The sequence below is a fragment of the Mus caroli genome, chromosome 12 (assembly GCF_900094665.2).
Source record: "Mus caroli chromosome 12, CAROLI_EIJ_v1.1, whole genome shotgun sequence".
Classification (NCBI taxonomy): Eukaryota; Metazoa; Chordata; class Mammalia; order Rodentia; family Muridae; genus Mus; species Mus caroli.
Window position 1 is genome coordinate 47,926,087 of NC_034581.1, and position 19,348 is coordinate 47,945,434.

At 35.3% G+C, this 19,348-nt stretch overlaps 1 protein-coding gene across 4 annotated transcripts in view; it reads left to right on the forward strand.

Moving 5' to 3' along the window:
- Positions 1–19,348, forward strand: part of Arhgap5 (Rho GTPase activating protein 5) — a 66,454-nt gene that overhangs the window by 37,849 nt on the left and 9,257 nt on the right. For 3 of the 4 annotated variants that reach the window (XM_029484965.1, XM_021178861.2, XM_021178860.2), the window contains exons 3-5: positions 1,166–1,313; positions 16,384–16,461; positions 18,844–18,975. In XM_029484965.1, the coding sequence (XP_029340825.1) occupies positions 1,166–1,313; positions 16,384–16,461; positions 18,844–18,975 (358 nt within the window). The remainder of the gene's footprint in view (positions 1–1,165; positions 1,314–16,383; positions 16,462–18,843; positions 18,976–19,348) is intronic. The other variant, XM_021178862.2, reaches the window with a different exon arrangement.

Consider the following 19,348-nt stretch of genomic DNA (forward strand, 5'->3'; position numbering starts at 1 on the left):
GGTAGTGACTAGGGAGTTGAAAGTTAGATTTTTATGAGCTCTGACATTTTGCTGGTTGAAAGAACCCAAAATTGAAAGGACTAAAATATTCAAGATATCCAGTCTAGAGACTAAAACAAGTTTCCTGTAGAAAGACTAGGGGAAGTGAGAGCTATTTTGGGACATATGGTGTGACGGTGGTATCTGTGCTGCTTCTCCTGCTATTTCTTCCACTCTTGTCTTATTTGTCAGTCAGCAACAGTGCTAATGGGTTAAGTGAACAGGTTTGTGAGTGGAGGCAAGGCGTGGTTATTAGTTTTGTCTGGTTGTCTGGTTTGCTTTTTCAGGGAGAATAAAAAAATATAGATGAACTTAGACGGGAAAATCTGGGTTGTCAAGTGCTCTAACTTTTTATGTTTGAAAAATTCATCCTTCTAGTCTTCAGAGATCCCCAGCTGGGTGTTTGCAACAGAATTACCTACAGAGGTAACATCTAATCCAGAAAGGTTGAGGTAGAATCCCCTGAATAGTGGATTTCAGACACTGTTCACTATGTTTTTGACATGTTCACTTCTTAGTGAAGAATCCATTTTCTTTCTGATACTAGATTTTGAAATTCTTGTTTAATTATTTCCTTTTCTGAAGATGTTTTGTATGTTTCTTTAGACAATTAAATATCTAGATGTTAAAATGTAAACGATAGTAAAGAATGGGAAAGAAGGCTGATGGTGGCAATTAAAAGTTTATGGAATCAGCCTCATTTATAATCAATCAAGAATAATGTGTTCTTACAAGTAAAAGTTAGACGAAACCACAATTTACCTCAAAGGCTAAATAGACCACATATAAAATGAGGAAGGATATTTGGTATCTTTGTGGTAACATTGAGAAATTACTTTTTTCCCCAATCTCTTGCTATTTAATTTTTCTAACCTCTAGACTGTTTCCAAACAGACCATTTTCTTATAGTCAGCTTCCCCCTCTGCATCCCCTCCCCACATTCATTTCTGTCTCCATTGTTTAGTTTTTATCTAGCAGAATTTATCAGGGCTGATATTACTAGGCATTTGGGTTAGATGTAGTTTTTAAATACTTCTTTTGCTCCAAAGTACTTATTTACATTGTTTGGTAATAATCTGGAGAAGATAAACATTAATAGTTTTAATTTGAATATGTTTTCTTGTAGCAGAAAAAGAAAACTAAGACCTTCAACCCACCAACACGTAGAAATTGGGAAAGTAATTACTTTGGGATGCCCCTCCAGGATCTGGTTACAGCTGAGAAGCCTATACCACTATTTGTTGAAAAATGTGTGGAATTTATTGAAGACACAGGTAGGCTAGAAGAATAAATACATGAGATTTGATTTATATTTTCATTTTTGCTACAATAATATTTTGTTAAATGTGATATGTTAAAACTGTATTTGAGCCTTCATGTTCCCATTAGTTAGTGTCATCTTAGTCACTCTGAAGGTAGCTATCCCATACTTGAACTTTTCATTGTTACTCAATAGTGATTTTGAAGATCTTTTCTTGAACATAATAAATAACTATGCTGAAAGCTAAAGTGTTAAACTTACCTAATTCTAAAATTTATAATAACTTCATATTAAGAGATTGCTACTGATTTGAGTCAGTAATTAAAATATCTTATTAAAATTAAACCTGATACTGTTTATGTTACTTATTCCTCACGTGGGTAATTTTCTATGAAAGTTAAAGCCATAATTATACATTTATAAATGGCAGTTCATTCTGTGTGGTGTTACTACTTATTCAGCAGTATTGCTTGATGTCATTTTATATGGTTAAATTATGTTTATAAGGTATGTATAGATACCTCACAGTTTTAAAAACAAGTATGCATTTGTGTTTTGTTGCAATATAATAAACATTAAAACTGAAAAAACTGAAAGTTGAGCTAGAAAGAGTTGGAATAGATTGGAAAAGTTATACTTGGCTGTATTTTATTTATTGTTTTTGAGACAGAGTCTCACTTTGTAGTTACAAAACTTTTTGTATAAACCAGTCTGTCCTTAAACTCACAGAGATCTTCCTGTTTCTACATACCTCCTGAATTCTGGGGTTAAATGCATTTATTTACCAAGATGCCTGGCTATTGAGCATATTTTAAATGAACTCGAGTTAACCATGAGCCTGAGTGATTGGATGAACTATAATTATAAAAAGTTTAAAAACATAAGCTATATCAGTTTTAGCCTTATTTACTTGTAACACTTTTGGATATGTATAAGCATTGGGTTTTGTGGTTGCTGTTGTTTTGTTTTATTTTGTGTTTTTGTCTTATCTAAATAATTGTGCTCAGTTTTGCTTATGGATGCCTTACCCTTTAGACAAGTTATCAGCTTACTCCTCTGTACATACTACTAGTCTGTCTGTGTGTGATGAGGAATGGTGACACACAGATTTAGTAAGGGGTACAATATGGCAAATACTGTTATTTTCCAACATCATAATATCATATATATATAAAATAGTTAATACAGAGTCTATATTTGATCTGCATTTAATCTTTCCTTCACCAAGCACTTAAGTGAGTTTTAAACAAATTTCTTACTTGACTTTAAGACAGGAAAAACAAATGCAAAGATTTATCTAATCTTATCTGTCTGCTTTGGAGTTAATGACTTCTCATTTTCTGTAGTAAAATATTTAGGCCTTGTGAATATGACATATTTGTTTGTTGTTTTATTTGGGAAAGGAATTCCATGTATCCTAGTCTGACCTTGAACTGTTGTAGTTACTTTGGGTCGGTTCACTAGCAAGGAAGAGACTATAACTAGATTCTTCTTATCCTCCATCCACATGTGACTCCAAGTTTCCATATGCTGTTTCATTTCTTTAAGATAAGTGGAGAGACTTGCTCCAGGGCCATGTAAAATGAGGATGTTCTATATGAAGGAGATGACATATCTCTGCAGAATTCAGTTTTGATGAAAAGCCTTCAGTCTGGCTGGATGTTAATTTTATGACAGTGTTTTTCTGCATCTTTAGAGATGATCATAACTTTTTTACTCAGTTTCAAGTAGTAAATTATATTGGTTGGTTTTCAAGTAAACTAACCTTGACTTCCTGAAGTAGATACCACTGGTTCTTAATTTTTTATACTTTTTATATATTGCTGGATTAAATTTGCTAAAATATTAAAGATCCAGATTATTGTTTAGTCTGATACATAGTAGGAATTATTTATTATAGCAAGGAGATTTCACTCAACTCACTATGTATTAAAAGATACTTTCAGAAAACTTTCAATTTCTAGCTACAGGAAATTGTCATACATGTGGAATATTCTACTAGTTTGTAGAGAATTTTCCATACATGTATGCGGCTCTTGACTGTGTGTCTCCACTTCTGGTGCTGTGCCCCACAGATTAGACATCAGTCTTTCTGATCTCTTATCTGTATCTGCTAGATTGTCGCAGCTCTTAGGTTTACACCTCCTTTCACTGTTGTCTGAAGACTATCCAGGCACTAAACTGGGACATTCAGATAGTTTATCTCACTTGCTTTTTCCTATAAATAAACAGTTTTGAGCTGGGAGATTTAGTGCTTGTTTTTAAAATGTTGAGTTTTTCCCCCCACTTTTTAATTGTTTGCTGTGGGAGGTCAATTTTCATGCAGGTAATCCTTCATGGTAATATCCATATTAATGCAATTAGAATCACAGTGAAGCATTAAACTGTTGGTTTGCTGCATCTATGTACCTGTGGAATATCCAAGTAGAAGGTCAAGATTCTGTTGGATATGTGGTACAGAGCTTAGGAAAGTGTTTTGGTTTTTAGATGCTATTTTGGTAATTGTCAGTATATAAATATTAATGTAAACTTTATGTTAGACTCAAGATCAACCTTTAGAGTAAGAAGAAAAGTTCAAAATGTTGACAGACTATACAAAAGACTATAAAACTAGAGAAGAAAATAAGGAATCATAATTAAAGTTTAGGCTTATAATATGAAGATTTCATCTAATTTCTTTGTCTTAACTTTTTTTTGCGATTCACCTGTGTTGTAGCATGTATCAATGAGATCACCAGATTTTGTCTCCTTTATTATTTGATAGACACATTCAGGATGCTTCTACCTTTTGGCGATAGTGAATGGTTGTACTATAAACATTTATACAGAAGGATTTGTTCAAGAGTTTTGTACTATTTCAGTATGTTCCTAGAAGGATGGAATTGCTGCTTCATTTAGTAACTAATTTTTTTATGGTACTGTCAGACTATTTTCCATAGTGAATACTGTTCTACATCTTACCAACAACGTATTAAAGGTCAGCACTGTTTACATCATTGCTAACTAACACTTGTGTTCTGTATGCTTTTGTGTCTTAATTATCACTATTATTTTTCTTTTCTTTTCTTTTTTTTTTTTGTTTGTTTGTTTGTTTGTTTTTTCGAGACAGAGTTTCTCTGTGTAGCCCTGGCTGTCCTGGAACTCACTTTTGTAGACCAGACTGGCTAAAAGGGTGATTCAGCAGTTATGAGCACTGGCTACTCTTCTAGAAGACCAAGTTCAATTCCCAGCACCTAAATGGCATCTCATGTCTGTAATTCTAGTCCCTATATTTTGGTCTCTGAGGATACCAGGCATGCCTATGATACGCAGAAATACATGTAAGCAGAACACCGGTTAAAAAATAAATTAGTTGAATTAAAAAAGAAAGGAGTATGGGCAGTGGTGGCGCACACCTTTAATCCCAGCACTGGAGAGGCAGAGGCAGGTAGATTTCTGAGTTTGAGGCCAGCCTGGTCTACAGAGTGAGTTCCATGACAGCCAGGGCTACACAGAGAAACCCTGTCTCGAAAAACCAAAAAAAGAAAAAAAAAAAAGAAAAAGGAGTAAACCACTAAAAACAATGTGGTTATTTCTTTCCTAGCACAAAGGAATTGTAAATTAGCCCTCAAAGTGTCTTATTGTTTTTTTGTTTTGTTTTGTGTGTTTATCAGATTTGTTTGTTTGTTTGTTTACAGACTTTCTCTGTATAGCCCTGGCTGTCCTAGAACTCACTCTGTAGACCAGGCTGGCCTCGAACTCAGAAATCCACCTGCCTCTGCCTCCCAAGTGCTGGGAATAAAGGTGTGCGCCACCACTGCCCGGCTTCCAGATTATTTCTATACTTTTGTCCAGCAACAAATGTTTTTCTAGCTTTGGACTATCTTATTTTTATGTTAGTAACAACAGTAACCAAATCTTTACCCTTGTGATATTGTACACAGATTTTTATTTTTTAAATTTCTTTGTTTGGGGAGCTGGAGTGATATCTCATTAAGAGCACGTGATGCTCATGTAGGGGATCCAAGTTCATTTCCTAAGACTCATGTTAGCTCCTTCTTGCCTCTACAGGCACCTTTATATATGTGCACATACCACTATACAGTCACACATGCATACTATATAATTTAAATTAAAAATCTTTTTTAAAAAGACTTTTCTAAACTAGAATTGGAATTATTGATTCCAAACCACCACCACCTCCACCCCAACCCCCCCACCCCCCCACACACACAAATTAAAGAAGGCCAGGCATAGTAGCATAAACCTCTAATCCTAGCAGCAGGGAAGCAGTGGCATGTTCACCTCTATAAATTTGAGGCTAGCCTGATCCTCATAGTGAGTTCCAGGCCAGCCAAGGGCTATATAGTGAGACACTTGTCTCAAAAAAATGTTACTAAGTAAATAGACAAATAAAAAGAGGAGACAGTCTTAATTATTGCTTGAGGCAGGATTTCACTATGTATCCCTGGCTGTCCTAGAACTCAACTTTGTAGCCCAGATAAGCCTCAAATTAAAAAAAACTCCATCTCCCAAATTCAGGGATTTAAGTGTGTGCCACTGAGTCTGGCAGTAATTTTGGTTTTAGTGACAAAATGTCTACAGGAAAAGGAGTATTATATTCCTTTTCCCAAGCCCGATGAAACACTTTATCCTTTTTAACCTCCCCTGAAATTATTAATAGAGTCAGTTTTGCTTAATGCGTACTGTTTGCATAAACCTTTATTGTGATATGAAATTAATCAAAGTATGTGTAAAATTACATTGATTTTATAGTGGAAGAAACCCAAGAGCTTAAGTCACTTGTCTTAAGATTTTAGTTTACATAACTTTTAACTGTTTACAAGTGATTTTGATAACTAGAAGTTTCTAGGAAAAATAACAATTGAAAATGCCAATTAATCCATGAAGAATAGGCTAAAAATCACCGGTGATTTTATAACATATAAGTTTTCTGTATGTTATCTACTATATAATGTATATGTAGACAGACATAACTTTTTCAAAAAGGAAAAGTGAACTTACTCTTCTGTAGTATTTGTCATACATAAACAGTTTTTAACGTGACAGGACACTGATCTTTGGAGTTGCTTTTTATGGTTTATCCTATCACATTCTAATATAGTGACAATTTATTTTAGTAGCCTCCTAATTCTGAGCGTTATTCTTTAAATACTCAGTATTTTTGGTAGTTGCTCTTTTATGTCAAATGTATATAAATTGCTATCTGGACCTTGCAGAGAGGAGAAACCATCCACCTGTATCATTTGAAGGCATTTCAAGAGGTTATCTTTTATCCATTAAATAGAGCAAACTAGTGATTCTAGCATGGTCACCATGTAACTAAGACATTTATTTTACTGTGTTAATTATATCTTGTTATTTTTAAAAATATTTAAATTCTTTAAAAATTTCACTTATTTTTGTACAGTATATTTTGATCATATCCATCCTCCATTACCTCCCTCCCAACTCCCATTAGTGACCCCTGCCCTGTCTTCCAACTTTTTGTGATTATTTTTATTGTTATTAAATAACTACCTAAGAGTCCAGTTAGTACTTATTGATGCTTCCCATATTGATGTGGGTGTTGGAGCCAAATGCTGGGACATGGATAGCCAACCAGAGCAAATCCCCAAATCAGAGAGACTTTCCTCTCACTTGCCAGTAGCTATGCAGCTGGGTATGGGACTTTGGAGACACTCACACACTTTCCTTCATACTGGAATTTTGATTGTCTTGTTCATATGCAGTAACTTCATCAACGGTGAGTTGATGTATTCAGCAACCATGTCCAGGAGTCAGCTTTTCACACCTCCACACCCAGCTTCTCCCCATCTACTGGCTCTTAAATTCTTTCTTCCTCTTCTACTGTGATGTTCTCTGAGCCTTAAGTAAGGGAGGTTGGTATAGACGAGCACTCAGTTTGTACTCAGCATTTGACCAGCTATGAGTGTCTGTATTAACAAGTATGGGATGCATAAAGAAGCCTCTCTCACCAAAGTTGAGAGAGACACAGATCTCTTCTCTTGGGTCCAAGACTTCCACCACCACAAGTTGTGGAGCTCCTGGCCACAGGTTGTTTTGTTTTTAAGATGAAATGAAATTGATATATATAATATATGCTTTGTGAATTTTTTTAATTATTGTATGTAATGGAAATAACAAGTGTTGGAAAGCTATTGTTACTTTTAATGGGCATCAGTTAAAGTGGCTTTCAAAATATTTTCAAAAAGTAGGGACACATTTTAGTTCAGTAAAGTTAAAAAAAAAAAATGCATGCACTCTAGGCCCTGTGGCATTAAAAGGAGAGACTTGTATTTGATAAACTGGGAAAGCAGTGCCTTTGTGTCTTACTCATGTAACAGTTTTTTTTCCTCCCCAGAAATGTCACATACTACTGCTAAGAATTAATTAATATTAACTTCGTCACTATCAGCTTTTAGTATAAGAGAAATTTCATTGTGAAGTTTCATAGCTAGCCTTGGTCTATATACTGTGTAACATCCAGGAATATATATTTTATATCTTGTATCACATGAATTTTTTACATGACACATTAATAGGCATTTTATTAAGAATCCTGTTTTGGGCTGGTGAGATGGCTCAGTGGGTAAGAGCACCCGACTGCTCTTCCAAAGGTCCAGAGTTCAAATCCCAGCAACCACATGGTGGCTCACAANAACGAGATCTGGCGCCCTCTTCTGGAGTGTCTGAAGACAGCTACAGTGTACTTATATATAATAAATTAAAAAAAAAAAAAAAAAAAGAATCCTGTTTTAAGTAAAAGCATTTTTACACATTTCTTTATTTCTTATGCCTTTAATAAAGTACATTCTCATAGCTTCAGTAATTTATACTCATTAATTTATGATGCCATTTATGCATATGTGGTTGATATTTGCGTTTGGGCCAGGACCATCCCATTTATAGGATTCACTTCCAGATCTTTCTTTTTGTACTTTAATATGTAAATATATTCCGAACTGCCTATTGAACTTTTCTAGTTAAAATGAGATGACTTGTACTTGACAAAAATCAAGGTGTAATTCATCCATCTTCCCCTAAAACACCTTCTGATTTTGCTTGTTTGTAACACTAGCAGTTTGATTTTCCCGGTTGTCCAAGTTGAAGTATCTTTTTAATCATACTTAAAAAGAAAATGCTGGGTTACATAAGGCCATTTTCATACATGGACAGCACATACTTGAGCAATTTTACCTCATTTCCCAACCCCCTTTCCTTTCTTGCCCCTCTCTTAATCTGATTTTTCTCCATTGTGCTCATACTGTTAGTAGGAAATGTTTTTAGCAACTTTTGTCTTATATCAGTTTTTGTATATTATATTAAAATCTATTATGTCACATTTATATTATTCCTTATCTAGTTGTTTCTTTATTCTGACTCTTAAAATATTATGTATGGGGCCCAAGTGTGATTCTGGCACTTGGGAAGGCAAAGCAGGTAAGTTTGAGGCCAGCCTGGTCTACATAATGAGTTCAAGCCAATCAAGGCTACATAGTGAGACCATGTCTAAAAAAATCAAAAACAAAACAAAAAAATGTGTTTGCACATAGTACTGAAATTCTATAGGCTAGTACTTGATGCTTTCTTTTTACTCTATATATGCTTATGTAATTTTCAGTCTTGATGTTGAACAGACAAGAAAAAATGTTTTCTGAGTCAGAATATTATGTCATTCCAATTCCCTGTAAATTTCATTTTTATGACTGAATACCCTTGTGTCTATGTATGTACCACAGTTTCTGGTTTTGTTCATCTAATTAGAGATGTCTAAGCTGGTTCCATTTCCTTGCTCTTATAAGTTGCGGAGCAGTAATCAGGGATGTGTGGTATTTCTGTGGAGTGTTAGTAACCTTTTGAGTGTATAAGCAAGAGTAGTATAGATACGTCATATTTAGTTTTCTGAAAAACCTTCATGCTGGTTTCCATAGTGGCTACTCTACAAGTTGCATTCTCACCAGCAGTATATAGGGCTCCTTTTCTCTACACCCACATGTCAGCCATCCAGCCTGGGTGCTGAAGTCTCAACTCAGATTTTCTGCAACAGTATCTCTAAACTCCCTATATCTTAGACAATAAGGGAGAGCCTGGATCAAGGCTGGCCTCAAACTCACTCTGTAACTGAAGATGACACTGAACTTGTGATCCTCTTGCATGTACCCCTGAGTACTGGGATTATATGTGTGCCACCCTACCCTACTTATGTAGTGCTAAGGAATCAAATCCAGGGTTTTGTGCATGCACGATAGGCAGACAGTCTACCAACTGAACAACATATTCAGCCTGTAGTTTCTTTTCTGATAAAAAGGCATTCTGGTTAGGTTAAGATAGATTCTCAGAGCAGTTTAATTTGTATTTTTCTGGTAATTTAAGATGTTGTACACTTACTTTTGGACATCTGTGTTTCAAATTTGTTTACTATCTCATTAATTGATTAGATAATTTAGGTTTTGTGTTTATTTTGTGTTATTCTTTGTGTGTGTGTGTGTGTGTAAGGAGTGGTTTTCTTCTGCCTTACCTTTTTTTTCTTTTATTGGATATTTTCTTATTACATTTCAAATGTTATGCCCTTTCCCGGTTTCCCCTCCAGAAACCCCCTGTCCTATCTCATCCCTCCTTCCCCTGCTTCTGCTGTTTGAGACAGGGCCTTGCTCACGGAACCTGGAGCTTGCTGTTGGAGCTCTACTGACTGGTCATCAGCCTCCAAGGATCCTCGGGTCTCCGCTCCCAAACACTGAGATTACAAGCATGTCCTGTTGTTCCAGGCTTCCTTTTGAGATTACTTTTATTTTTAAATTTTGTGTCTCTTTGTGGTTTTATGACTCTACGAGTACAAGTACCCACAGAATGCAGAGGAAAGTGTTTGATCCCCTGAAGCTAGAGTTACAGGTGGTTGTAGGCTGCCCCATAAGGGTCCTGGAAACTGAACTTGAGTGTTCTACAAGAGCAGTCCATGCTCTTAACCACTGAGCTACTTCTCTAGACCAACCATCCATGTGTCTACCTGTTTTCCATCCTTCCTTTATTCATTTGTTTATATTAACATGACTTCTGGCAAAGATTTTTTTTTGGTTTGTATGAGGTGTCTCCCTTCCTCTGCATATTTTTTCCTGAGAACTTTATGAAAAATTAGGTCTTTGTAACTTTGAGTTTATTTTTTGTGCCAGTACTGTGTTGTTTTTAGTACTGTGAGTCTGTAGCATAATTTGAAATCAGATACTGTGATGCTTTGATCTTTGTGATTTCCTTGTCATCTGCTGGCTCTGAATTTGAATTGTCTGTGCTGGGGGCGGGGGGTTCTTCTGTTTGTTAAGGTCTTGGGATTCATTATTAGGTTATCTAATTATGATTAGTATTAGTCTGCTGCAGCTGTGATAAAACTGTCTTAGATTTTCTATTGCTGTGTTAAAATACCACTACCAAAAAGCCATTTTGGGAGAAAAAAGTTTATTTCATCTTCCAACTTTTGAGTCACACACTGAGGGAACTCAAAGCAGGAACCTGGGGGCAGGAACTGAAAAAGGCTATGGAGGAATGTCCCTTCTCAATTTGCTCCCAAGAGTGCTTATACACAGTAGAACTACCTACTCAGGGCTAGCACAGTGAACCAGTGACCTTGGAACCTCCATATCAGTCACTAATTAAGAAAATGCACCACAGGCCAGTCTGGTAGGGGCATTTTTTTCAGTTGGAGTTCCCTCTTCTCAATCAACTCTAGCTTTTATCAAGTTGAAATAAAACTATCCAGCACAAACATGTGACCTAAAATGGCTTATGACTTAGAGAAGAGTTTATTTTGGCTTCATGTTTCAGAGGTTCCATCTTACTGGGGAGGCATGGCAGCAAGCAGCAGGAAGTCTACTCACATAGGAAGCCAAGAGCTTAAGTCTTAAGACACATGCACAAAGAGGGTGGGGGGAGAGTGAACTGGAAGTGGTGGTGCAAAGCTTTAGATCTAAAAGCTGTCTTCTAGTGGTGTACTTCCTGCTAGGCTAAACACACTGGTGCCACCAATCAAGGGCCAAATGTTCAGATGTCTAAGACTATAAGGAACATTTTTCACTCAAACCACCACAAGATGTTTATGGGTGTTTAAGTACTCATAGCTTTAAACATACTTCTCAGAACTTCCTTAGTTATATCCCCAATGTTCTGGCTAAGTGATGCTTTCATTTTAATTTGTTTAGGACATTTTTTAGTCCACACACACCCCTCCCACCTCCCACCTTTGCCAATTACTCAGTGGTCTTTTGGGTGTTATTGTTCAGTCTCTTTATTTATGTGGTTTCTGAAGTTTTTCTTGCTGTGATTACTAATTCTCTTGCCTTATGTTTGGATAAGATAGAAGATTTTAGATTGTTTTGTCTTTAGTAAGACTTGATTTGTGCTCTAGAATGTTGTCTAATTTAAAGAAGTTTCCATGGCCTATTAAAAAAAACAAAAACAGTATACCAGCAAGATTTTGCTGACAGGACCCTAATACAGCTGTCTCCTGTGAGGCTATGCCAGTGCCTGACAAATACAGAAGTGGATGCTCACAGTCATCTATAGGATGGAACACAGGGCCCCCAATGGAGGAGCTAGAGAAAGTACCCAAGGAGCTGAAGGGGTCTGCAGCCCTATAGGAGGAACAATATGAATTACCCACTACCCCCGGAGCTCGTGTCTCTAGCTGCATATGTAGCAGAAGGTGGCCTAGTCGGCCATTACTGGGAAGAGAGGCCCATTGGTCTTGCAAACTTTATATGCCCCAGTACAGGGGAATGCCAGGGTCAAGAAGTGGGGGTAAGTGGGTAGGGGGGCAGGGCAGGGGGAGGGTATAGGGGACTTTTGGGATAGCATTTGAAATATAAATGAAGGAAATATCTAATAAAAAATAAATTTAAAAAACAGTATATTCTGCATCTGCTAAATGGAATTTTGTATGTGTATATGGTTTTACCACTGAGTTTCTCTGACTTTTAATTTGAATGGCCTATTTAGGGATGAGATGGAGGTTGTTGAAACTACCCATATTGTTGTATAAGGACCTGTCCTTTTGTGTCTGTCATTAATGTTTCTTTGAATTATAAAATTGGGAACTCCATTTATTGCATATATACTAATATTTTCTTGATTAATTGTTCTCTTATCTCTTCTGAATAATTTCAGCATAAAGTCTTCATTATCAGATACAGAATAAATAACCAGCTCCTTTTTAATTCTCACTTCTTGGGTAGTTTTCCATCCTCTGATTCTTGGGTGCCTTTCCTAGTGAATCATACTTCATAAAGACAGTGGTTAGATGTAGTTTTTTGATCTCGTCAGATTGTATCTGTGTTTTAATTGGTACTTGAGACTATTTACATATAAGGCTACTATTTTGAGAGATGTTTATTCATTTCTGTTACTTTGGAGGGTGGAATTACTTTTCTATATGGTTTGATTATTGATTAGTCAATGATTTCTCCCAATGAATAGTAAAGGCTCTCTTGCTCAGTGTTGAATATGATGAATTCCTCTTGTGAAATTTATTTTTCTTACATGCTTATTATCAAGACTTCCTTCTCCGTCTATAATATTTAAGTGTCTTGTGCTGTGCTGGCTTGGTGTTCTTGATATGCGTTACTTTATCTTTTTTTTCAAGTGTCCTTATTTGTCAACTTTAAAAAAATAGCTTGGCTGGATAAAGTCAACTTTGTTAGCTGTTTCTTTTGGGGCTAGAAAGGAATTATTTCAGGATTTCTTGACTTTTAGGGCTGCTAATTTCTGATGTGTTTGACTCTGAATTGATGTTTTTGCTTTATCATTTCTTTGCTTAGTATTTGTGATTGACTATTAGAGCAAGGTTCTCTGGTTGTTTAGGATTCCACATGCCCCTTCTTTTTGGATATCAATTTCTCCAGATTTGGAGAATCTGTTATAATTTCACTAAGTAGACTGTCTATGTCTATTAGTGTTTAAGCTTTATGCTCCAGAAGTCAAGCTTGCTCTGTTGATTATATTCTAAAATTCTTAGATGTTAGTCATACATTTTTTATTGATACTTTATCATAGAAAGTGCTGAATTCTGTCAGGTTCTTTTTCTGTATCAATTAAGACACTAGGGTAGATTTTTCTCCCTGCAATCTGTCATTACATTAATTGATTTTTGTGGGTTGAATTTGTTATCCTTGGATAAATCCTGATTGGTTTTGGTGTATAATCATAATATCCTGAGTTTAAATCTTCTTCCTCAGCCGTCTAAGTAGCTGATAGCACAGGCACTAGTGTCTTGATAAACCTTCCATCTCTTTACATTCAAATATTTGCGCCATTGATCCTGTGATTGTATCTTAGAGTCTGCATTTTTTTTTAAATCTGTTAAGAGAGAAAAGGAGAGTTTTAGTTTAGGAGCTTTTTAGTTGTTACTAGGGTGTTGTAATTATCATCTTAACTTTCTTGGTGTTTTTAGAGACAGAGTCTCACCATGTAGTTCTGGCTGTCCAAAAACTCATTATGCAAGTCACCTGCCTCTGCCTCCCAAGTGCTGGAGTAAAAGTATACACTACTACCGCTATATCCAGCAGCATATTTTAAACTTTCTAATGGTCATGTTTTAATTCAGTTTAACTGTTTCAAAAGTAAATAAAACCCCTTTATTGGTTTTTTTTGCCACAAATTACATCTTTGCAAATTGTGTCTGTTAAATCTGATAAATTGGTGTATTTGTGGTATAATTAGCATAACAAAAAAGAAGTTATAAATCAAAGCTGAAATACTTATAACCTATTCTCATAACTATATATTTTTGTTGTTGTTTTATGTTTTGTTATAATTTCAGTAGGTCCCCTTGATAGTTAATATTGTCAACTTGATTTAATCTATACTTACATAGGATCTATACTTCTTACATTCATAGAGTTAAGAAGACCTACCCTAAATTGGATTGAAACCATTCCATAGACTAGAGAGGATTCCAGACTGAGTAAAAAGAAGATAAGCTTTGCATTAGGTTCTGTCCCTGCCCGCACGCACCTCTCACTTCCTGACATTAGACGTAATGTAGTCAGCTGCCTCCTGTCCCTGCTTATGTGACTTATCTTGATGGACCTTACCCTCAAGCAGTGAGCCACAAATAAAAATCATTTTTCCTTAAGTTGTTTCTAGTGGGTATTTTGTCATAGCAATGATAAAAGAACTAGTATATTCCTTTCTCCAGTTATCACATCTAAAAATATTTCTAGGCATTCCCAAGTAGTCCCTGAAATGCAGTGTCTCCCCAGAAAAAAACACTACATGCTGTTAAAGCACCTTGGATGACAGGACATTGCTAATACTGTTAACATTTACAGCTGAATACAGGACTGTTCTCCTGTACTATAATGTATAAAGGAAGTACTTAGTGGTGGTAGTTACAGTTTTAAAGTGCTCTGGGAAGTCTAAAGAAGTTGATTCCAAGTGGAAATAACAAGGAAAGTGTCAGTGAGGAAGTGGTATTTTGATTGGTGTAATGATCTAGAGAAATTGTGATATTCATTTGGTAAGTGTTTATGTTTGTAATGCAAATAAAAGGAGTTGGAAAAAATTTACTGGCACTAGCTCTCAAAAAAGAATTAGCTATTAAATCCTTAGCACTAAATGACAGTGTGTTCTTTAGAGATACTATCATTTATAGTATTAACATACTTGAATCTAGGCCTGGGTTTTTTCTTCTTCTTTTCTTACTTACCGGTTTCATATTTCTATCAGGAGGAGGTTAGTATAAGAGTTTTTGTTTGGGTTTTTTATAAGGCATTAGTTTAACTGCTATATGAGACTGGTTCAGTATCAGAAGGCACTTAGTCAAGAATTGCAGAGTAGAAAATGGTGGCAAACACTAACACTAAATCCACGTGTGGGGGAAACGTCATTAGGGAAACTAGTTCTCTTATGTTCAACTACCCTACCCAAGTGATTGATGCTAATCTCATCTGGTTGTGGATGAGTTTGGGATGTGGGTGTGTGTGTTCCTGTTCATTCATATGTTCTACAGCTCACTGTGTGTTGTGTTGGATGTAGGGTCCCAAAGTTAATATCTAGTGTCCTCCTCAATCTCTCTCTTCTAAGTAGGGTCTTTCACTAAACCTAGACCTTGCCAATTCTATCTAATCTAGCTCACCAGCATGCTCTAGAAATCCCAGTTCTACCTCTAGGATGGTAGCTTATAGGTGGCTGCCACACCCACATGCTTCTGGGGATTGGAACTCTGGTCCTCAGTATTGCATGGCAAGTACACTATCCACTGAGCTATCTCCCCAGCCCCTAATTGTAGAGTGTTAAGTATTTGCTTATAGTTCTTTTAGGTTTAAAGGACATGAGTTACATAGGAAGGGGCACACTGATTTTACAAGTATATTTGTATATACAATTTTGGCAAATGCATATACCTGTCACGATCTAAAACCATCTTCATCACCTTTTTTGACTTTTCCCGATTTTCTAGCCACCAGAGTCAGTTGCTTTTGACAAATGTTTACCTGTATTTTAGGTAAGAATTCCTTGCTTTAGGATGTCATATAAGTTAAATATATTCTTTTGTTTCTGGTTTTCTTCATTTTTTTATTTTTACTTATTTTTTGAGACAGGCTTTTGCTATTGAATCCAGATTGGCCTTAACCATGATCTTACTGCCTCAGTTTCCCAAGGGCTATGATTATAGACATGAACCACCACATCAGACATAATCCAGCTGCTTTCACATAACCTGAGTATTTATGAGACTAATTCATGTTGGCTGTATCAATAGTAACTCGTCGTTTTTATAACTGTGACCTTGTCCTCATAATTTTTCTGACAGTAAATTTTTGTTGACCTTATCTTCACAGATTTCTGAGAGTTGAAAATTTTTCCCAGTATAATACTTTGTAAAGCATGAAATACTTTTAACCAGACATATAGAAAAATAATATGTTGTTCTGTGCAAAGGCCCTGACACATACTACTCCAGGAATGATACTAGACATCAATTTTCTAATATTTCTATAACCTGTAGTCACATTTTGACTGGTTGCTAAAGATTTAAAGTAAGCATATTCTTTTGTACAGATATATGTTTTATAAAATATGTTTTAATTTCTTAGGATTATGTACTGAAGGACTATACCGTGTTAGTGGAAATAAAACTGATCAAGACAACATTCAAAAGCAGTTTGATCAAGGTAATATAATTGCAAAATAAAATTATTGTCTTACAGTTTTCTGTGTTAGAATTTTACAGTAGGAAAGTTGTTTTTATTTAAAACTTAACAGAAATGGATATGGAGTGGAAAGCATTTAAAAATGTGATTAGAAATATTAAATATATAATAATTGCCACAATAAGAAGTATAAAAAGACTGGGAAAGGTCTGTCTTAGCACTAACAAGAAAGTACTGAGCCTGCCATGGTTGGTGCATAACTTTAATCCCAGCACTGAGGAGACAGAGGCAGGAGGATCTCTGTGAGTTGCATGACAACTAAGGCTGCATGGTGAAATATTGTATTTTAAAAAGGGAGGGAGAGGGAAAAATGTTGATTCTTTTAGTCTTTTTAGGTAGGTTGATATTTTAGGCAATTATAAGAGAAAGTGGGAAATATCAAACTTAAAATACATTTAGAATAAATGATTTGAGACAATTGAAACAATTGGGTAAGAAAAGTATTATATTTTGATGTGGGAAGGCTAGAAGACAAGAAAGAACTTATTGAAAAGAGGATACTTGGAATTAAAACAGTCTGTTATAAGTAATAAATTTATAGGTCTTGTTTAGAAATATGAATCTTTTTCATTATGCTAAGACTACAGGGATTCAGGTAAAGCAAATATTTTGAGGTAAGCTATGATATAATATATGGTCTAGCTATTATATAATATGGTTTGTGTACTGTTTTTTGCCCTACTTTATATTTTTAATCCAATAAGCTACCTTAAAACAATAACAGAATCTTTAAAGACAGTGCCAGAATTAGAAAGGCAGTAAATTTACATGTGTTGCATTTGTAACTGTTGTATAAAAAAGCAATACTATATAAAAGTGCTTTTTTAATGTAACAGACAACTAATCTTTAAGAGCAAATTCATAAGTGAGTCCCCGACTAGTAAGGAACTCCATGTGTGATCAAAGATAAACTAAAAAAATGAAAATTATTAGGGGTAAGTAAGTGAATATTTTTGTAGTCTTTGACTGGAAAAGGCTTAAATTTGGTAAGGAACCTAGGAAACATAAATGAATATCAATTAAGGCTATTAAAAATGTAGAAATTCTCCATGAGCATATAAAAACAAAATCTTCAAGAAAGTATGGACTTACATACAAATTAAACTATTAGTATATATTTGAAAATATACTCAGCCCCTAACATTGACAAATTTTTATTTTAAGATTACATTTATTATTAGTGATTAAGAATGTTGGTAATGTAGGCAAATAAATTTTGTATACCTGTTGTGGGTACATTTTGAGAGGTAGTTTGTGAATGTTAAAATTCAAATTCCTTTGTTTAGGAAATTCTACCTCAAAGAATGTGCATTTTCATTCCAAAAGCTTTGCATGAGCTTGCTAAAGGCATTTGTTGCACTATTTATAATTTTAAAGGGAGAAGGGGAACCACCCATGTGTCTATGAATGTTGAATATTGTGATGAGGTTAAAGTGGCAAAACATCACTTACTGACTGGTATATACATGTGTAAAAAAAGTATGCTATGTTGCCAAAAATACTCTCTATTTTTAAGAAATATTAGACAAACTGTATTTTATAATGTCCAGTTGGTACAATTCCCCTTTGAGTGAAAAGAGCAGAGTAATACTTGGGGCTCTTGAATTCAATTTAGTGGTTTTATTTCTTCATCTTGCCGCTTACTGCCTGCCTCAGGCAGGTTCATCTTTCTAGATCTCAGTTTTTTCATCACACAATGGAGATGAAAGAATAAATACAAGGCTGATGAGATGATGCTTGACCAGGAAGATGTGTAAATCGGTCATGTTTTCTTTAAGTGATCATTAAAAAGGCAAAAAAACAAAACTCAAATGAAGTATCCTAAAAATTACAAGTAATGATTGTCTATAAGTCATGGGGATAATTTTTTTTCTGATCTATATTTTTACACTTAAATTACTTGTTAATGTCAAACCTTATGGTACACTTTCAGCATGTTCCTTTCTTGTTCTTTAAATCAGCCCTTTACTGATAATTATTTAACCTATTTATTTAAAACATTACAAAGTAGAGTTTAAAGGTCCAAATTAGAATTGAGATATATAATCTTACTGTTAGTCTATTTTTTATGGTCTCTTAATAAGTCTGTATATAAACAAATTAGGAAAGAGTTATTAAAATTCTTTAATACACTGTATGCTGGTGTGTTAAGCTACAGAGTTTGTTGATAAAATGCTTTCTGCATGGGCATGTTTCTTCCTGATCTGTGTGTTTCCTGGCCTGAAGGGAAAGGTAACTAATGAGAAATGTCTTTTGGCAGAAAAGTATCCTTTCAGTTTATCATTAACCAGTAATAAGTTAAAATTTCATTCTCTCAATTAAGTTTTGAGTTTTGTCTTTTAGATCATAATATCAATCTAGCATCAATGGAAGTGACAGTAAATGCTGTAGCAGGAGCTCTCAAAGCTTTCTTTGCTGACCTGCCTGATCCTTTGATTCCATATTCACTCCACCCAGAGCTATTGGAAGCAGCAAGTAAGCATAAACTTTTTTTGCCAGGAGGGAGGAAGGGTGCAGGGGTAAAGAAGAGTGATGATGGTGTTTTTTGAATATTGTTTTCCAGAATCATCTCTGCACTAGAATTTATAGTTAAAAATTCACTTTATTAGAAACTATGTCTTAAAGGTATCCACCAAATTTAAATAGAATCAGGGTCCCCATAAATGACCTCAGGGGTTTTGTTTTTAGCTACTCTCACAGATAATGAGGGGCAGGGGGAGTGTTCACTGAGACCAGAATAGGATGTTGGGTGTCCTGTCTTATTATTGTTCACCTTGTTCCAAGACAGGTCTGTTTTCCCTCTCCCTCTCCCCTTCCCCCTCCCCCTCCCCCTCCCCCTCTCCCTCTC